This window comes from Myxine glutinosa, chromosome 7 (assembly GCF_964187855.1).
Source record: "Myxine glutinosa chromosome 7, kmMyxGlut1.1, whole genome shotgun sequence".
Taxonomy (NCBI): Eukaryota; Metazoa; Chordata; class Myxini; order Myxiniformes; family Myxinidae; genus Myxine; species Myxine glutinosa.
Window position 1 is genome coordinate 156,430,173 of NC_136267.1, and position 20,712 is coordinate 156,450,884.

The following is a 20,712-nucleotide window of genomic DNA, read 5'->3' on the forward strand; positions in this document are numbered from 1 at the left end:
CTTCTGTAAATTATTTTCGTATCTTTCCATCTCCTTTGGTTTCTTTGATTGTGTAAGTAGTAGTAATAAATTCCTGTTCCTCCTTACTCTGCCTTCTTTTCTTCACATCCGTTCGTTTTAGAGGTTTCCACATTGAACACCTGTGGCACGATTTGGCCAACGTTCAGAATCTGGTTGAGTCTTTGTTAATGGTTCGAGCCACGGGCTGCTAATCCGCTCGGCAAAATAACATCTTGTCCGCGGTCTTGAGCGGAGCTACCCCCCTGCCTTGTGGAGCGGGGTAGTTTCAGGAGCGGAGACGGCAGTGAAAATAAAAGGGGGATTAACCCCCCCTCCCCCCCCGCTAAGGGGGAGCGCCGTACTCCGTTTCCGCAACAATATATATATATATATATATATATTATATATATATATATATATATATATATATATATATATATATATATATATAATAGATATGTTCAAAACTTTAAAATGCATGTTGTTGTTGTTGTATATATGTTCAAAACACACCTGGTCACAAGTGTGCCTCACTGACCGGGTCCTCAGTCGAGGTCCTCGGCATCATCCCGATTCACACAACAAAAAAACGAAAAACAAAAAAACAACCGACCACCACCCTTACAACATGCACTACTCAAACAAAAACGCATTCATGCAAAACCACACCCACTCCTGCAACAGATGCACATACACACACACACCATTCACACATCTCCATTTCTCTTCCGTGCTCAGACACTACCCCTTTAGACTGAAATGAACCACCACAAACAACCTCAACCTTCCTATGCATATACAGTGCATTCGGAAAGTATTCAGACCCCTTCACGTTTTTCACATTTTGTTATGTTGCAGCCTTATGCTGAAATCGTTTAAATTCATTTTTTCCCTCATCAATCTACACTCAATACCCCATAATGACAAAGAGAAATCAGGATTTTAGAAAGTTTTGCAAATTTATTTAAAAAAACAAAACTGAAATATCACATTGACATACGTATTCAGACCCTTTGCTATGACACTTGAAATTTAGCTCAGGTGCCTCCCATTTCTCTTGATCATCTTTGAGATGTTTCTACACCTTGATTGGAGTCCAACTGTGGTAAATTCAATTGATTGGACATGATTTGGAAAGGCACACACCTGTCTATATAAGGTCTCACAGCTGACAATGCATATCAGAGCAAAAACCAAGCCATGAGGTCGAAGGAACTGCCTGCAGAGCTCAGAGACAGGATTGTGTCGAGGCACAGATCTGTGGAAGCCTACAAAAAGATTCTGCTGCATTGAAGGTTCCCAAGAACACAGTGGCCTCCATAATTCTTAAATGGAAGAAGTTTGGAACAACCAGGACTCTTCCTAGAGCTGGCCGCCCGGCCAATCTGAGCAATCGGGGGAGAAGGGCCTTGGTAAGAGAGGTGACCAAGAACCCGATGGTCACTCTGGCTGAGCTCCAGAGATCCTGTGTGGAGATGGGAGAAACTTCCAGAAGGACAACCATCACTGCAACACTCCACCGATCTGGGCTTTATGGCAGAGTGGCCAGACGGAAGCCTCTCCTCAGTGAAAGGCACATGAAAGACCACAGAATCTTGTTTCTCACAGTCTGAGAGTCCTTTAGGTGTTTTTTTGCAAACTCCAAGCGGGCTAAACCACTCTCCAGTACTCAACCTCCGAAATGAACCTCTGACAGTTTGACGAAGACCAGTTCGGCTATCTCTGAGAAAAATGGTGACACAAAACAGACAGACAAACAGACAGTCAGCCAAACATCTCTCTTGTGGTATAGATTGTTAGCAATAACTACCCATTGAATCATACCAAAACAGTTATGCATGCAGTTGAGTAGCAATACAATAACAAGTAAAAGAGCAATCAGAGATTGCAGAACCTCGCCAGGATATATTTTCAGTGGTTTTTAAGGTGTTTGTGTTAATACAAATATGGCGGCCGAACCACGTGACCGATGACGTCATCATTTTTTTTTCTCCACCAATTTATACCAAGATAGTGGTCAATAAATTTCATCTTGATAAGATGACGTTTTGTACTTGTCGAATTATGACGTCATAATGGAGGCACCTATGACATTATCATTAACATATTTCATTCCCCATGGAGAGTTCTTTACAATGAGCCGCGTTTTCAGAGAAATGGAGGTGCAAATATTTTCGGTTTTTTTTTCAAGATGGCGGCCGAACCACGTGACCTATGCCGTCATAATTATCATTAGAAAATTCTACAGATGGAGTTGCACATATGCTGAAAATTTCCTGTCAAACGGACCAACAGTTGCAGAGAAAATCATATTTATTCTGTAAGGACAAACAGACAAACAAACAGATAAACAGACTGACAGACAAACAGACGGACTCAAATGCAATACCCTATCCTCAGGCGAGGGTAACTGCCAGAAAAAACTCAAGGGACGGCTCCGCAGAGAATACTCCACCAACAAAACGTACTCATAAGCTTAAGGAGGACACTGACTACTGTATGTATTTCATTGCAAGTCAGCAAAATCCATGTTACTAATTATAATTGATCGTATACTTACGCCTGCAAATATTTTTTGAGAGTAAACGATAATTATCTGATTATGCACTTACGCAGAGGAATTGAATACAACAATAATCAATTTTACTTCATTGGAGTACATTTTCAGACCAGTTGGAAAGATTTCCAGGAGCAGTAAAAGCCAATGATTTATGGTTATTTTCACAACTATAACCGTGATACTTAAATGGTTCACCAAATAATATGGTGTGCATCCTTCATCAGATGGGTTTTGTGATGCGTGTGATGTTTTTTTATATTTTATCACTTGCCTCGTTTGGGGAAAAGGGAGTTGCTGAAGGATGAGGTGTCTCTGCATAGATCTTATCTGACAGAAGAATCATGAATAAAACAACCTTTTACCTGTTCTCAATTTTCCTTTTATTTTCCGATACGTTCTGCTTCTTTTAGACCTTCCTTGAACTGAGCGAATGTCTAAAAGATGATTTCGTTGCACTTGGAATTCCCTCCCAGCATTTCGACCCACATTGACCAATTCAATATTTGAATTGTCCAATGTGGGTGTGATTTAATTTGATATGAACACTCATGGCTTTGACTTGGAGGAATGAGACAATGAGAGGAATGAGACAATGGAGGAATGAGACAATGAGAATGAAAAAATAAAAGTCACACTGGTGACTAAGTGTTGTCAAGAAGTTTCTCAGCCAGGGTGTTGTTGCATCGTCTTAGTGGGGCCATTAAACCAGCTTTCTCACCCGTGAACAGTGCATGAGGATATTAAATAACCCATTATGAGTTTGTAAAAGAGCAGGCCACTCGGCGTCACTATCCTTGTTAACTTCTGCAATCCTTTCCTGACTACTGCTGGCGAAGAACGACACAATGTATCTCATGCGTCTCCAGAAAAATGCGCACAAAACAAGCAACTTTCCGGTGGCATAAAAAAGCCAAAACTCACTTCTATGCAGTTTCCACTTGCAGTGTCGCAAACAGACAGCAGCGAGAGGTTCTGGGGGCGGTTGAGCCATGTTGCTGCCAGCGAGTTATTGTCCAGCCACGTTATTGCAAGAAGGTAATACTCCCTGCAGATTATAGTAACATCGTGAAATTGAGTGCATGTTCAAAATCCACCTTGAATTGTAACAACGTGAATTTGTTGAATGAAAGGTATATTGACATGATTACCATGAAAAGGTTAACGAACAATATTTTTTAATCATCATCGCAGTAACATCATTGCTCCTCATTACTAAATTACCAAACACTGTCAGAAAGCTATGATGCATATGACAGAGGATAAAATGAGGAGTTAGTGGGGGCTCTTGAAAAATCTAACGATGAGAAAATGCATCTCCATTTCATGTTAACGATGCACATGCCTCAGTGGAGATATTTTACTTCGGACTCTTATATCCGGGCTCAGTCACGGCTACATGCATAACATGCATGACATAACATGTATAACGGATCATGCATACATGTTATGTTATGCTACATCATGTTATCATGTTATGTTATGTTATGCTACATGTCATCATGTTATGATGTTATGATGTTATGATCATCATGTTATGCTACATGCATAACATAACATACCGAAAAGTAAACGGATCTTGTAAACAACGTAAAAAAAATATGAAAAAGAAAAAGAAAAAAGAAAATAAAAAATTAAAAATTTAAATAAATAAAAAATTTAAAAATTTAAAAATTAAAAAAATTTAAAAATTAAAATAAAATAAAAAGTAAACATCAATGATTTGCAGATGTTTGAAAATGGCTTAATTATGAAAGAGGAAATAAAACATGGAAATGTGTGTTGATTTGCTGTACCATCTCTACAATAGTTTGAGCAGTTCCTGTAGTATAATGAAATCCCTGTAAAACACTATAAAACGGAATTCCAAGAGAACAATACAAACCCCGAAATAGCCATTTGGGTTCAATATGTAATATAAGATCAAAAGCTCAGAATTAGCATTTCGTTTCCAAGTAATTGGTTCATTGTAAAATAAACGAGTGATTTTTCAAAATATACGAAGATATAAAAGTCATGAAATTCAGCTTCTGTTGCATTCTGCAAACGTTTTTCAGACCCTTATCATGTGCTCGGTTTGACAAAACAGTCAAGACAGGGTCATCCATTCATTCATATTTAATCAATCTAAGAACCATGTCAGAATCGTACGCAAAAATCTATCAATGCATTTCGATCATTCACTAAAATCTTACAAATTAGGGGTCACGTGCGTACATCATGCACTTGAGAAGATATGGGGAGGGGGGTGGAGGGAGGGGAATTAAATGAAAATAATAAAATTAAGGGATTAATTGCGGATCATCATCATCATCATCAATGTGTCGTATGCTCTTTGCAGATCTTTTGGTGCTGCTCAAGCAGTTTCCATGGCAAGGATTGCACGAGGTGGTTTGCCGTTGCCTTCCCTCCCAGCAGTCAGTCGTTTAAGGCAGGAATTTGGAAATTGTTCACGGTTCCGGCGATAACTCGCCGGTCCTTTACCATGCACGAACAACCAATGCTTGCAGATGGGTCCTGCTGCTCAACGTCCTTACGATGGACGGCACACATTGATGTATCGTCCCACATATTGATGTATCGCCCCACATGTGAAATCCAAGGGACACTGTATATAATATGGTCAGCATTTGAACCCAGGTCATACAGCTCAATCACGAGTGCATTTACCTCTAAGTTGTCCTGGCAAATGTTGAGAGGAGGGTATGGGGGAAATAAAGTGTTGGAGTACACAGTAGGATTTGTAGGAGATTGAAACTTTGTATGGGGAATATGGGACGTTGGAGGTCATAATTCCACCTTTTTGGATAATAAATGTGCAGGTGGCTTTTGTGGTTCCACAATATTCTTATTATAATAGAGCAAACGTATATGGTTATGTATGATTGTCTGTTTGTAGATATGTTTATATGCGACCAAAACGTCTTCTTCCTCTTCAGATAATATTAACACCCTCTTAATTACGTTTAGACTGATGAGACCCCTCAGACCTTTGATGACCCTTTAAGTCCCACAAGATCCTTAAGACCCCTGAAGACCCAAAATACCTTTTCTAAAAAAACAAAACCCAAAAGACCCAACAAAAAAGACCCAAAAACCCATATTTCACCCAAAATCCACTTTTTTGAAATACCAACTTCTTTCCTAGAAGTCCTTGGTGTCCTTGTGTTTTATACTTCTCCCACCCCCCCCCCCCCTTCCCACGCCTCCTCCCCCCAAGCCCTCTCCCTCCCACACATCTCCCGACACATCTCCCGATGTCCCTGCTCTCAAATGTTGTTTGTGTGCTTCCCCTTCTCTCCCCATCTTGTCTACCGCTCCCTCTTTTTATATATTTTGTTTGTCTGTTTGAGTTGTTTATGTGATCAATGTTAGCTCTTTCACGAGCCTCGATTCTGTATACCAAAAAAAAAGAAGAAAAAAAAGAAAAAAGACAAGCCCAAAAGAAAAAACAGACAGCAAAAAGATCCAAAAGATCCCGAAGACCCAAAACACCCTGAAGACCACAAAGACCCATAAAAACCCTGAAGACCCAAAATACCCCAAAGACCCTGAAGACCCCAAATATCATGAAGACCCCAAATATCCTGGAGACCCAAAACACCCCAAAAACCCAAAATTCCCTTAAAGGCCCAGGGGTTCCAAAAGACCCTGAAGACCCAAATGGTGCAGAAGACCCAAAATATCCCGAAGACCCAAAAGACCCCGAAGACCCAAAACACCCTTAAAGACCCTTTACACCCAAAATACCCTGAAATACTCCAAAAAACCAAAATACCCCAAAGACTCTTAAAGACCCAGAGGAAACGAAAGACCCAAAAGCCCATGAAGACACCAAAGACCCTGAAGACCCTGAAGACACAAAACACCCCCAAAACCCAAAACTTTATTTTGGCCAATAAAGGTCTTCTTCTCAGTCTACAAGAACAGCAGGCATGCATATAAGACAGGCATGTATGATGTTGATATATGAATAAAATACATACAAAAAGAAGACATATCGTTAACGTTATCATATCGTTAACGTTATCATATCGTTAACGACACTGCAAAAAAAGACCCAAAACACCCCGAAGACCCAAAATTCCCTTAAAGGACCAGGGGATCCAAAAGACCCTGAAGACCCAAATGGTGCAGAAGACCCAAAACACCCAAAAGCCCCTGAAGACCCAAAAGACCCCGAAGACCCAAAACACCCCAAAGACCCAAAATACCCTTACAGACCCAAAAGACCCCGAAGATCCAAAAGACCCCAAAGAACCCGAAATTTCTTTAAAGACCCAGAGAAACCAAAAGACCCTTAAGACCCAAAAGCCCCTTACGACCCAAAAGCCCCTGAAGACACCGAAGACCCCAAAAAACCCTGAAGACCCAAAAGACACCGAAAGGGTTAAAGATGCCTATCCCTCTGAAATGGTGTGGTGAGGCGCGCCGAGCGCGCCGAGTCACGTTATAAGGGACCAGGATGCTTCTATGCTTAAATTGACACTGATGAAAAATGACGAAATGGTTGTTTTTTTTAGAAAAAATAGAAAGAACGAAAGATTTTCTGCTGCTTCAAACCGAATAATTAAAATAAAAAGGAGCAGTTTTCTTTCATCTGCTTTTCAGGAATTAATCACACCTTAATACTGAAGTTGCAAACACAAATACACCGCCTGTTCTTTGTAAGGATTGATATCCCAAAGCATTGGCTTTCGTGTTGGTAAAGTGAAGGGAAATGTCGGTCAATGAAGCGTTTATCGACATCTCATATTAATATCTAGTCTGGACAGTTAGATGCTCATACGTAACGCACAAGAGCGGCTCGTTGATTCTTCCCACCTGAACCATTGCTAGCAACTATTTACAGTGTTTTCAAAAGCAAAATTTGATTAATCATCTATGTAATAAGATCCAATGTCTGTGTGTAAGATTTACATCTCCCAAAACACTGATTGCGCAAAATTGAAAATCATAGCATATTAATCGCCAAGGACACAGGCAGTGTGGGGCCAGAAAAAAAATGTTTGGACAAAAACATTTTCAATACTGTATTCACATCAATAAATGCCCAGACAAAGCATGCGTATGCAAGTTGTAGATGAGTACGCAATATGTAGATACCCCCAAGATTGCTGAAATAAGACACCTGGGACGTGCAGAATGCTTGTTCTACAGGGTTTAAGTACGTATTAAATGGATTCACAAAGAAGTTTGATGCAGGAGGATGTCATTTGGCCCATCAAATCTGTGCTACATCGGCATCACATTAATTCAAACAGTTTATCAACTTAAATTGACTGGTGGTGAGGATTTGGGGGATGGAGGAGTGGGGATGAGAACAGCACTGGGATCACCAGGGTGTTTTATTTATACTAGGGCATTGCCCGTACTATATCTATATCTAAAATTATATCCCCCCCCCTCTATTTACATGAAATGGTTTGGTCCAAAGCGAACGGCTTGCGAGTCCGGTGACAATCCCCCCCCTCTATTTACATGCAATGGTTTGGTCCAAAGCGAACGGCTTCCGGAGTTTGGTAAAGAAATCGCCATCGCGTGCACAAACGCGCAGGAAAGCGAATGAATCGCAAATTCGTTTTTATTAGTTTTAAAACATAGTTTAACGCCAACATAGTTTGCAAACGTGAAATAAATGAATACGCTCTCAAATGTGCCATCCGAGGCAGAGTGTGTCCGCCACGTTCGGCACACGCGATAGTTCGCTGCTCTCTGATTGGTTGAATCGTTTTTTGGACATAGCTCGGTAAGTAATTGTCCGATTAATATGAAACCTTGAAAAGGCACATCCTCGGGTCCCCAGCAATATACCTGGCAAGTTAAAAGTATATCGGACCCGTGGTTGTCGAGAAACAGCGGTCACAGACAAACAAACGTACAGAGATTACTGGAATTATAGATAGACTAGGGCATTGCCCGTACGTGGGTGCCCGTTCCTTGCCAAAAAAAAAAAAAAACGCTACCCGTACGCTCTACCCCGCCCGTACGCCCGTAAACAAAAAAAACAACGCTCTTCGCTTCCGCCCTTCGCTCTGACTGAATTGGGAGAAATAATGCGCATAAGAAATCGAATTACGTACCGTAATGGCGGTCAGCTCGTAACGCGCTCAGCTCCGCTCGTCTCACATCGGCCACGCCTACGCAACAAAGCGTTCTGTGATTGGCTGCCGGAAGTGAAGTCTTCACTGTCCGGAAGTTCGCAAATCGCAGTTACGATGAATCGTTTTAATTTAATCGCAGTTTGAATTCGTTTTAAAACATAGTTTAACGGCAACATAGTTTTCCAACGTGAAATAAATGAATACGCTGTCAAATGTGCCGTCCGAGGCAGAGTCTGATCGCCACGTTCGGCACACGTGATAGCTCGCTGCTCTCTGATTGGTTGAAGCGTTTTTTGGACATAGCTCGGTAAGTACTTCTCCGATTAATTTAAAACCTTGAAAAGGCACATCCTCGGGTCCCCAGCAATATACCTGGCAAGTTTCAAGTATATCGGACCCGTGGTTGTCGAGAAACAGCGGTCACAGACACACAGACACACAGACACACAGACACACAGACACACAGAGATTGCTGGAATTATAGATAGATAACAATATCCAGTGTCTGTGTGTCATTTTTACATCTCCTCCCAAACAACTCATCACACAAAGGTAGAAATGCTCCCGTATTAATCACCAAGGACCCAGGTCATGCAGGGTGAAGAGAAATTATTTTGGCCAAAAACATTGTCATTATTCACAATGTAGGAGCTATGCTGCAACGTAAATCGAAAGAATGGACGCGACAAAAAGCTGGAATTCGTCCGAGTTTCTTTATTGTGTCAAATCAACTCGGGTACTCTAAAAAGCCCGTTTATCGGGCAGCAATATATATACACATTATCCCGGAACGTTTGCCCGGGAAAGGCGAGAGGGGGCTTGTCCGGGCGTCCTGGACGAGGCCTGGCAAGTCGAGAGCGGGCATGCCCGGGCGTCCCGGATGAGGCCTGGCAAGTCGAGAGCGGGCATGCCCGGGCGTCCTGGGCGAGCCCGGCATGGGGATCGCACCGCGTCCTCGGTAGGTGCAAGGCGATTTTGCATACCCAGCGGTAGCCGCTACACACGTCCCCCCAGAATCGACTTGCACTGGCAGGGTCAATTTAAGGGGGGTCCTGATGACCCGGCCGAAGCGACCCCTGGCGGGTCGTGGGGGGGGGGGGGGTCCGGTGTGGTGGTGGGCGGTCGAGTGGGGGGCACCGTGGACGGGGGGCGGACTCGCCGCGGCGGAAGGGCCAACCGTGGCGGTTGGTCGATGTCCACGTGCGCCGGCTTGAGGCGGTCCACCGCAATCCGGTCCGACCTGCCGCCGATGTCGATGATGAACGACTTGTCGTCCCGTCGCAGGACACGGAATGGCCCGTCGTACGGCGGCCGGAGTGGCCCCCGATGTGCGTCATGACGCACAAAAACATACTCCGCTGTGCGAGGCGCTTGGGGGACGTAGGACTGGGGGTCACCGTGGTGGGACGTTGGCACGGGGGCAAACCGTCGGGCGGTCTCCTGGAGGTCCGAGCGCTGGTGAGCTGCGGACCAGGGACTGGTAGCGTCGGGCACGAATTCGCCCGGGACGCGTAGCCCCTGGCCGTAGACAAGCTCGGTGGTGAACGCCCGGAGGTCCTCCTTGGGGGCCGTGCGGAGCCCCAAAAGGACCCACAGCAGCCGGTCGGCCCAACCGCCGTCCTGAAGGCCGGCCATGAGCGCGGCCTTCATGGAGCGGTGGAATCGCTCACATAACCCGTTGGCTTGGGGGTGGTAGGCCGTAGTATGGTGGAGCTTGACCCCCAGGTTGCGGGCGACCGCGCCCCACAGCTCGGAGGTGAACTGCGGTCCGCGGTCCGACGAGATGTTCGCCGGTGCGCCGAAGCGGGCGACCCAGGTGGCGATGAAAGCCTGCGCCACGTCGGCGGTGGTGGTGGAGACGAGGGGAACGGCCTCCGGCCACCTGGTGGTCCTGTCCACCATGGTGAGCAGGTGTGTGAAACCCCGTGATGGGGGGAGGGGGCCCACCAGGTCCATGTTGACGTGGTCGAAACGTCGTTCGGGCACGGTGAAAGGTGCCAGCAGGGCCTGGGTGTGTCGGTGGACCTTGGCCTGTTGGCAGGCTGTGCAGGTGCTGGTCCAATCGCGGACGTCCCGTCGAAGGCCGTGCCAGACGAATCGCGCCGACACCAGCTTCTGGGAAGCTTTCCGGCCCGGGTGGGAAAGGCCGTGGAGGGAGGCAAAGATGCGGCGTTGCCAGGTAACGGGCACGATGGGGCGAGGCTGGCCTTGGGAGACGTCGCAGAGCAGGACAGTGTCCGCGAAGGGGATGTCGGCCAGGCGGAGGCCCGCGTCCGCCGCCCGGAGGGCTTGCACCGTGGTGTCGGTGGTTTGGTCCGCCGCCATAAGCGCGAAGTCCACGCCGAGGTGGACCGCGTTCGCGCTGGCCCGAGAAAGACAGTCGGCCACGGCGTTGTCTTTGCCGGCGACGTGCCGGATGTCCGTGGTAAACTCCGACACGGCGGAGAGGTGGCGCTGTTGGCGGGCCGACCATGGCTCCATGACCTTGGCCATTGCGTAAACCAATGGCTTGTGGTCGACGAACGCCGTGAAGGGTCGGCCCTCCAGGAGGTGGCGGAAATGGCGAACGGCCAGGTGTAGACCGAGGAGCTCACGGTCAAACGTGCTATATTTGAGCTCGTTCGGCCGGAGTTGCCGGCTGAAAAAAGTGAGTGGCTGGCAAACCCCGTTCACCCATTGCTCATGTACGGCGCCCACCGCGTAGTCGGAGGCATCCGTGGTGAGGGCGATGGGAGCGTTGAGCACCGGGTGAGCGAGCAGTGTTGTGTCGGCGAGGGCCCGCTTTGAGCTTTTAAAGGCCACGTCCATTGCTGCGAACCAGACGACGTCGTGCTTGGCCGGCTTGCCCCGGAGGGCTTCGTAGAGGGGCCGCATGAGTTGAGCAGCACGGGGCATGAAGCGGTGATAGAAATTCACCATTCCCAGGAATTCCTGCAGGGCCTTTATGGAGCGGGGACGCGGAAACGTGGTGATGGTCTCAACCTTGGTTGGCAGCGACACGGCCCCGTTCTTGGTGATGTGGTGGCCCAAAAAATCAACGACCGTCGTGCCGAAGTGGCATTTGGCCGGGTTGACGATGAGGCCGTGCTCGCTGAGGCGCCCGAACAGTGTTCGGAGGTGGAGGAGGTGCTCGGCCCGGGACATGCTGGCGACGAGGATGTCGTCCAGGTAAACGAAGAGGAACGGCAGGTTGCGCAGCACGCCGTCCATCAAGCGCTGGAACGCCTGAGCCGCGTTCTTGAGGCCAAACGGCATCCACAGGAATTCGAATAAGCCGAACGGCGTGATGACGGCCGTTTTTGGGACGTCGGCCACCCTGACAGGTACCTGGTGATATCCCCGTATTCAATCGATCTTTGAAAAAATGACCCGTCCTGCCAAACGGGCGGAGAAGTCTTGGATGTGCGGGATCGGATACCTGTCGGGGGTGGTAGCGTCGTTAAGGCGGCGGTAGTCGCCACATGGGCGGTAGCCACCCCCTGGTTTTGGGACGATGTGTAGTGGCGAAGCCCACGCGCTATCGGAGCGCCGCACGATGCCGAGGTGTTCCAAAGCGTCGAACTCGGCTTTGGCCACGGCGAGCTTGGCTGGGTCGAGGCGGCGGGCTCTGGCGTAGACCGGCGGGCCTGTGGTAGGTATGTGGTGCTCGATCCCATGTCGTACTGCGACAGCCGAAAACGTCGGCCGCGTGAGGGCCGGGAACTCCGTGAGCAGGCGAGCAAACTTGTTCGCAGCCGGGAGGGCGCATGCCAGCTCGGTCGGAGCGGAGCTGCTCAATGTGCATGCCAGGGAGCTGAAGGCCTCGGCATTGATGAGGTGACGCCGTTGGACGTCCACCAGCAGTCCGTGTGCGCAGAGGAAGTCAGCGCCTAGCAGAGCCATGGGCACGCTTGCGGTTACAAAAGTCCAATTAAAGCGTTGGCTGCCGAAGCAGAGGGTGACGTTGCGCGGGCCGAAGGTGCGGATGGCCGATCCGTTGGCCGCAACCAAGGAGGGGCCGCAAACCGCGGACTGCCTGTCCTGATCGGAGGCGGGTATGACGCTCAGTTGGGCGCCGGTGTCACACAGGAAGCGCCGTCCGGACGCTTTGTCCGTGATGAAGAGTAAGTTGCCCGTGTGGCCGGCGCTCATGGCTGGTAATGAACGCCGGCCCGGCCGTTTCCCGGCTTGCCGAAGGTGCACGGGGGTCGGCATGTCCGGGCCTTCTGTCCGAACCTGGCATGATAATAACACCACGCCTGGTCAGGTGGAGGCTCCGGTCGTCGTGCTGGAGGTGGTCGGCGTGGCGTAGTGGCCGCCAATTGCGTCAGCAGTTCAGTCGTCGACCGTGTCGGGTGCTCGGGCGCCATGGGCGTTGCTTCGGATGGCGGTGGGCTCCAGGTCGCTGCTCCAATGCGTTGGCCTGCCGCGGAGATCTTGTCGGCTTCCCCGGCGAGGGCGCGGGGATCCGTGATCGTCGTGCTTGCCAGGGCGAGGCGTACCGGGCTAGGCAGCTGACGGAGGAACAGCTCCCGGAACAGGAATGCCGGAGAGTGCCCGCCGAGCAGCGAAAGCATGTAGTCCATTCGCTCGGACGGGCACGTGTCGCCGAGCTCGGGCAGGTCGAGCAGGCGCCGTGCGCGTTCCGCTGATGAGAGGGCGAAAGCGTCGAGGAGGAGCTTTTTAATCGCGTCGTATTTGTCAGCGGCTGGCGGGCGCTCGAGGAGGCTCAGGGCGCGGGCCGCGGTGGCTGAGCCGAGTGCTGCTACCACATGGTGGAAGCGGGTGTCGTCAGCCGTGATGCCTCGCAGGGCGAACAGGGAGTCTGCCTGGGCGAACCAAACCGCCGCGTGAGCCTCCCAGAAGGTAGGCAGTTTGAGGGCAACTGCCGTGTCCATGTCGGGTCACCAATGTAGGAGCTATGCTCCAACATAAATCGAAAGAATGGACGCGACAAAAAGCTGGAATTCATCCGAGTTTCTTTATTGTGTCAAATCAACTCGGGTACTCTGAAAAGCCCGTTTATCGGGCAGCAATATATATACACATTATCCCGGAGCGTTTGCCCGGGAAAGGCGAGAGGGGGCGTGTCCGGGCGTCCTGGACGAGGCCTGGCAAGTTGAGAGCGGGCATGCCCGGGCGTCCCAGACGAGGCCTGGCAAGTCGAGAGCGGGCATGCCCGGGCGCGCCCGGGCGTCCTGGACGAGGCCTGGCAAGTCGAGAGCGGGCATGCCCGGGCATCCTGGGCGAGCCCGGCATGGTGATCGATCCACGTCCTCGGTAGGTGCATGGCGATTGTGTATACCCAGCGGTAGCCGCTACAACATCAACCCTCATCCACTCTCATCAATACATTTCAATACTGCCTCACTTGTACCTGTTTCTCAGTTCTTGGAATTTCAAAATTAGTGCTACAAACAAGACCAAAAAAATAGGGCTTCGGCCTCACAGGTGTGCTAGTACATATAGGGTTGACGAAGAGAGAAAAAAACTCAGCTGTTCCTGAATGTAAAACAAGCTGCCAGTTACTACTACTACAACTACTACTACTACTAACACCACTACTGCTGCTATTAATGCTGCTACTACTACTACTACTACTATTACTACTACTACTACTACTACTACCACTACTGCTGCTATTACTGCTGCTACTACTACAACTACTACCGCTACTATTACTGCTACTACTACTACTACCGCTAGTACTACTACTACTACCTCTACAAGTACAACTACTACTACTACTATTACTACTACCGCTACTATTACTGCTACTTCTACTACTACCGCTACTATTACAACTACTACTACTGCTACTACTGCTACAAGTACAACTACTACTACTACTATTACTACTACCGCTACTATTACTGCTACTTCTACTACTACCGCTACTATTACTACTACTACTGCTACAAGTACTGCTACTACTACTACTACTACACTACTATTACTATTACTACTACTATCTCAGTGGCCCCAATTATTCCCATCTTATAGTGGGATCGGCCAGGGCATATTTTTGTCCAAAGGCTCTCATGAACTTCATGGCCAGGTCTGACGTTCGACCGAAGATGACAGGAATTTAGAATGTAGAATGTACCCAGTGTGCTACAATAATTCAACCTACTCTTCTCGAAGAACACCGTCTTACCTTTCACGTCCACCAACGACCATTGCTGGCAGACGGACATAACGTTCTTCCCCGGACGGCGCACACACAGATCTATCATCGGGGTGACAGCTTATAGTTGGGTCGGGATTGGAACCCAGACCAGACAGCTCAGAGGGGAGCGCACATACGTCTGGGCTATCCTGCTCTCCCCATAAAACGAGTTGTCAGATAAACTGCTGAAAAAAAACCAAAACAACTTTCGTCGAATGCTATTCTGCTGTTATTGTTATAACAAGAAAACATTCTCATAAATTCTGCTGCTTTTTATTCCCCAGTTACACGATGGTGAACGCCTGCACATTCCGGTCGTGAGGTCACAGTTTGCTGTGCAGTAAAATGAATACAGTATTTAATGCAGAGAGATGTTTTGAAGTATCATTAAATTATCCATTTACCGTTCTTTTTCCCCACGCCATTTGCCATTTATAATGTGGGTTTTACTTCGCAGTTATTCATATAACTGCTCACATTATTATAGGGCATTCACTATGACAAAATTATTTTGCAAGTTTATCCGTAATCACAGCAATTTAGAAAGAGCATTCTTGGTGAGACATTTCTTGCTGCTTTGTATTCTTATTATACATATATATATATATATAAAGGCATTTTATGAATGCCAGCTATCCCAGTGTGCGTTGGATGTACCACTGCAGTATACAAAGAAACAGGACTGGGCGATTTGGCAGATCAAGCCTATATGATATCCACATCCAATTTCCTGAAATCACTTAATGCCTTGTGAAACAATATTCATATTTTCCTTGAAATTGCGCAATATCCAATATAGCTGGTTCTCTTAGATTCACATCTGCCTGGAATTGAACGAAAAACAAGAAAATTTGCAATTAAGTACGGTGAAGCTAAGCTGTACCTGCCACCTTCAAACATCCCAATATGAGTAGTGTGTCCTCGGAGTCGATGTTGAGAGCAATAGGCTAACCTCTGTGACCCAGAAACTACCAATTAAGCAGCCCTTTCTACATAGAGCGGGTGACCTATAGGCCAGTGATTTTAGGATTTGTGTTTTTTTTAAAGGCCATTAGTCATGGCTCATGAAAGAGTTAATTTTTAAAAAGTGTCAAAAGGGGCACGGACAGAAAAAAAGGGAATGATGATAAACTGCCTCGCAATGACCATAAAGTCCATTCAACTGGAAAGTCTGCCACACTTATCTAAAACTACACTCGCTCATCCAAGTTTAAATATTTCACTATGTCACATTTACATAATGCACTTGGCCGTCCGTCTATCCATGCACGTGTAATATTCCTTTCCATCCATTGGTTGGACAGCTGGCCTGACTCCACCCACAATTAAAATAATGTGCCGCCATTTTATGATGCAGCTCACACAAATGGCAGGCCTCAGGTCTTACGAATGGGTGTCAGTCCATGGCCCAGTGAAATTGTAATGATCCCAGGGATATAACCACAATGTAATATATACAGTCGTGGCCAAAAATATTGGCACCCTTGCACTTTTTCAAACAACTCACAATTTTCTCTAAAAAATAAGTTGAAATTGACAAAAGTATTTGGTCTCCACAATTCTTTATTTCACTGTTAATATTACAGAACCGTTTTTTGGATTCAGAACGTAATATTTCCTTTAAAATCAGAAAATAAAAAGAAATGGCATTGACAAAATTATTGACACCCTAGACTTAATATTTGGTAGCACAGACTTTGGACAAAATAACTGCAGACAAGCGCTTCCTATAGCCATGAATGAGCTTCCCACACCTCTCTACTGGTAGTTTGGCCCACTCTTCTTGTGCAAACTGCTCCAGTTCTTCCAGATTTGAAGGGTGCCTTCTCCCAACTTCTGTTTTCAGATCTCCCCACAGGTGTTCAATGGGATATAGATCTGGACTCATTGCTGGCCACTTCAGAACAGTTCAGCATTTTGTCTTGAACCATTCCTGGGTGATTTTTGAAGTGTATTTGGGGTCATTGTCCTGCTGCAAGACCCATGACCTTCGACGGAGACCGAGACCCAACTTTCTGTAACTGGGTTGAACATTGCGCTCCAAAATGCCTTGGTAATCTCCCGATTTCATGATGCCATGCACACATTCAAGGCACCAGGTGCCAGAGGCAGCACAGAAACCCCAAAACATCACTGAACCTCCTCCATGTTTGACTGTAGGGAAGGTGTTCTTTTCTTTGAAGGCTTTATTTTGTTTTCTGTAAACATAGAGATGATGTGCTTCACCAAAAAGCTCAAAGTTGGTCTCATCTGTCCACAGGACATTCTCCCAGAAGGAGGTTCTTTTAGATTCACAACTCCCTGGAATTGAACGAAAAGGAAGAATATTTGTAATCGAGTATGGTGAAACTATGCTATACTGCCACCTTCAAAAATCCTAATATGAGTAGTGTGTCCTAATATGAGTAGCTGTTGAGAACAATAGCCTAACCTCTGTGACCCAGAAACTGGCAATTAACCAGCTTGTTGGCTTGTTCAAATGTGTTTTGGCAAACTCCAGTCAGGATTTCTTATGTCTCTCTCTCTCAGCAGTGGGGTCCTCCTGGCTCTCCTACCATAGAACTCCCTTTCATTGAGTTGGCGACGAATGGTGCAGGTTAAAACTGCCGTACCTTGTGTCTGCAGGTCAGCTTGAATTTATTTGGCAGTTGATCGAGGTGCATTCTCCACCATTTGAACAATCCTTCGCTACAATCTTCGATCAAGTTTTCTCTTGCGGCAACATCCTGGGACATTGGCTTCAGTGCCATGTGCCTAAAACTTCCTGATGACATTGCGTACGGTGGACACAGGAACATCAAGGTCTCTGGAGATGGACTTGCAGCCTTGAGATTGTCCATGCTTGGCTACAATCTTGTGTCTGACCTCCTCAGACAATTCTCTGGTTTTCTTTCTTTTCTCCATACTCATTGTGGTACACACAGTGACACAAAACAGCAGAATGACTCCTTTTCTCTATTCAAACTGGTTGAATGAGTGATTTTTTTATATTGCAGGCACCTGCAACTCACCACGGGTGAGTTAAATTCCAAAATAAAGGAGAATCACCTGCTTTAAATCTAATTATTTCTAACAACTTCTAAAAGGTGCCAATAATATTGTCCAGGTCATTTTAGGATTCCTATGTGGAATACGCCAATATTTCGTAAATTTTTCAGGCTTTTTTGTTTTGTTCGACTGCAAACTAAATAAATACAAATGTGGATACCAAAATATATTTTTATTTCATCAATTTTCTGGAAGAAATGGTGCATTACTTGAAAAAAGTGCAAGGATGCCAATATTTTTGGTTATGACTGTATATACGATATATATATATATATATATATATATATATATATATATATATATATATATATATATATATATATATATATATATATATATATATATATATATACAGACTTGGCATTTAATATGGAATATAAATTTTTTCTTGACTTGGATTTACTTTCTTAACTCAGTATATCAATCTGGTGAGTTTCTTTTACACTTTGGTGATGTATTTGTTGAAAGAACCATGTCACTGATGGTCTGTCGCAGCAAGAAGTCAACAACAGGATTATATCACAGGTGGCGTGGCAAAATGTACGGACAGGTGCATTTGATGATTGGCTTCACAGTCGGGTATACAAGGGTTGTTGCGTTCTGTATTGGTGGAAAACAACTGCTGCATGTCTCCAAAAGTTATTGCCGCTTCCTCTGGAGATGGTCCGTCAACTCGACAATGCTGTTTGTCATGGAGTGGTGGCTTTACGAAATTACGGCATGAAACAGCGTGCTATTGCTCGGCAGTATGGCATCACTCAAGGTCAGGTGTCAAAGATCCTGAAACGAAATGCTCAGAGGGGTGTCCCTACTCCAATACCGAGGCCAGGACGTCCCCACAGAACCACAAGGAGGGATGATCGCCAGCTGCACCGGTTAGTCCGCAATGGCCGTACCAAGTCAGCTAATCGGCTTAGGGATGAGTGGCAGCAACTGACAAATGTGCCTGTATCCAGAAGGCTAGTCAACCAACGACTTGTTCAAGCAGGCTATCGTGCCAGGCGTCCCCTGAGAAAGCCACACCTGACCAGACGACACCGCCAGTGCCGATTGCAGTGGGCCAGAGAGCACCGTCAATGGCAGCCAGGACACTGGAATCACGTGATCTTCAGTGACGAGTCTAGATTTCTGGTCTATCGTCAAGATGGCCACGTCCGAGTGCGCAGACAAGTACATGAAGCCTACAACAAAGATTGTATAGTGCCAAGAGTCCAAGCTGGAGGTGGTGGGGTGACCGTTTGGGCTGCTTTTCATGCAGGGGGAAAAACTGACCTGGTTGGTCTGAATGGAAACCTGAACCAGTTCAAGTACAGGGCCATTCTGGAAGAAACATTGCTTCCATTTGCTCGTGCAGCCTTTCGATGAAACTTTGTCTTCCAAGATGACAATGCACGCTTCATCGTGCTCGCATGATCCAACACTTTCTTGCTGACCGTGGTGTAGAGCATATGGAGTGGCCTGCCATGTCCCCGGATATGAATCCGATAGAGAACTTGTGGGCAGAATGAACGCGTCAAATCGACCACTTGGACCAGCAGCTGACCTCTGTGCGTGAATTGCAGCAGGCTATTGTCACTGCATGGCAAGCGATTCCTGTCCAAACCTTGGCAAATCTCGTGAACAGCATGCCTCAATGTGTACGTGCTCTCCTGAATGCTCGTGGGGGTTACACGAAGTACTGAACTGTAATTTTACTGTCCGTAATCCCAGTCGTAATTTAACTTTTGTTTTTGTTTAAAATTTTTTTGGCTAATGTGCAAAATAAAGAGATACTTCTGGAAAACGTACAGAAGTTTAACACAGTACTGTCCATTAATTGAGTTCGATATCAGTTTACATCACTTTCAAGGATCAATTTATTTGTTTCGAAATGTCAAATGTGGTTTTTGTTTCTTTTAAAGATCACATTAACAAAATCTAGAATAATTTCAACATAATTCCAATGAACTTTTGGTTCTAAGACTTCTTGAAAAGTAAGTTCACCCCCACAAAAAAAATATTCCATATTAAATGCCAAGTCTGTATATATGTGTATATATATATATATATATATATATATATATATATATATATATATATATATATATATATATATATATATATATATATATATATATATATATATATATATATATATACACACACACACACACACAAGTGCATATGCATGCTTTTGCTTCATGTCTGTACATCGGGTTATTTTTTAAATTAATTTGGGACTGAATGCGGCACCGATCTGTGGCACTATACACCGCCCAGATAAAGGGATGTGTTTACTGGTGCGACAAGTCAGGTTAAAACGAAAATCTACGCACACAAACCATTTATTTCGCTGGTGTGAAAAGCATAATTAAGGGGTGTCAAAATGCCGGGTTGGAGTTATGGTGTGTTGATTTGTTGAGTGTATAGTGTTGATGTGTGTGGTTCTGTGGTGTGTGGCATGTTGAGTGTGGTGTGGTGTGCTGATGTGTAGTGGTTTGTGGTCTTGTGTGCACTGAGGTGTGTTGTGGTATGTTTCAATGTGTTGTGGGGATTGTTTGTGCAGATATATGGCATAATAAAGTGGTGTGTTGAGTTGAGTTAATAAGTGGTGGCCTTGAGTTATACGAACTCTCCTCTCAGATGTTTAGCTAGCCGGGTTTTGGGGGGCAGGGAGTGGAGGACACAAATTTCTTTGTAAATGTGTATCGTGTAGCACCACTCCAGGTGGGAGAGGGTATTACAAGTCCTCACCATTCCCAGTACTGTATTCCTGTCCCCACGTTTTCCAGTATAGGGAGGTGTTTTTAATTACGCAGTGAGAGGTATTTTGAATTACACGTTTAAATAAGGATAACTTCCTTCTAGTTGCACAT

General features: G+C 46.1%; 1 protein-coding gene across 2 annotated transcripts in view; it reads right to left on the bottom strand.

Moving 5' to 3' along the window:
- LOC137431766 (inactive dipeptidyl peptidase 10) overlaps positions 1 to 20,712 on the bottom strand; it is a 707,001-nt gene that overhangs the window by 170,239 nt on the left and 516,050 nt on the right. For both annotated transcript variants that reach the window (XR_010985336.2, XM_068123461.2), the window contains exon 11: positions 3,482 to 3,605. Coding sequence is in view for 1 of the 2 variants with exons in the window: in XM_068123461.2 (XP_067979562.2) it covers positions 3,482 to 3,605 (124 nt within the window). In the remaining variant the exon portion in view is untranslated. The remainder of the gene's footprint in view (positions 1 to 3,481; positions 3,606 to 20,712) is intronic.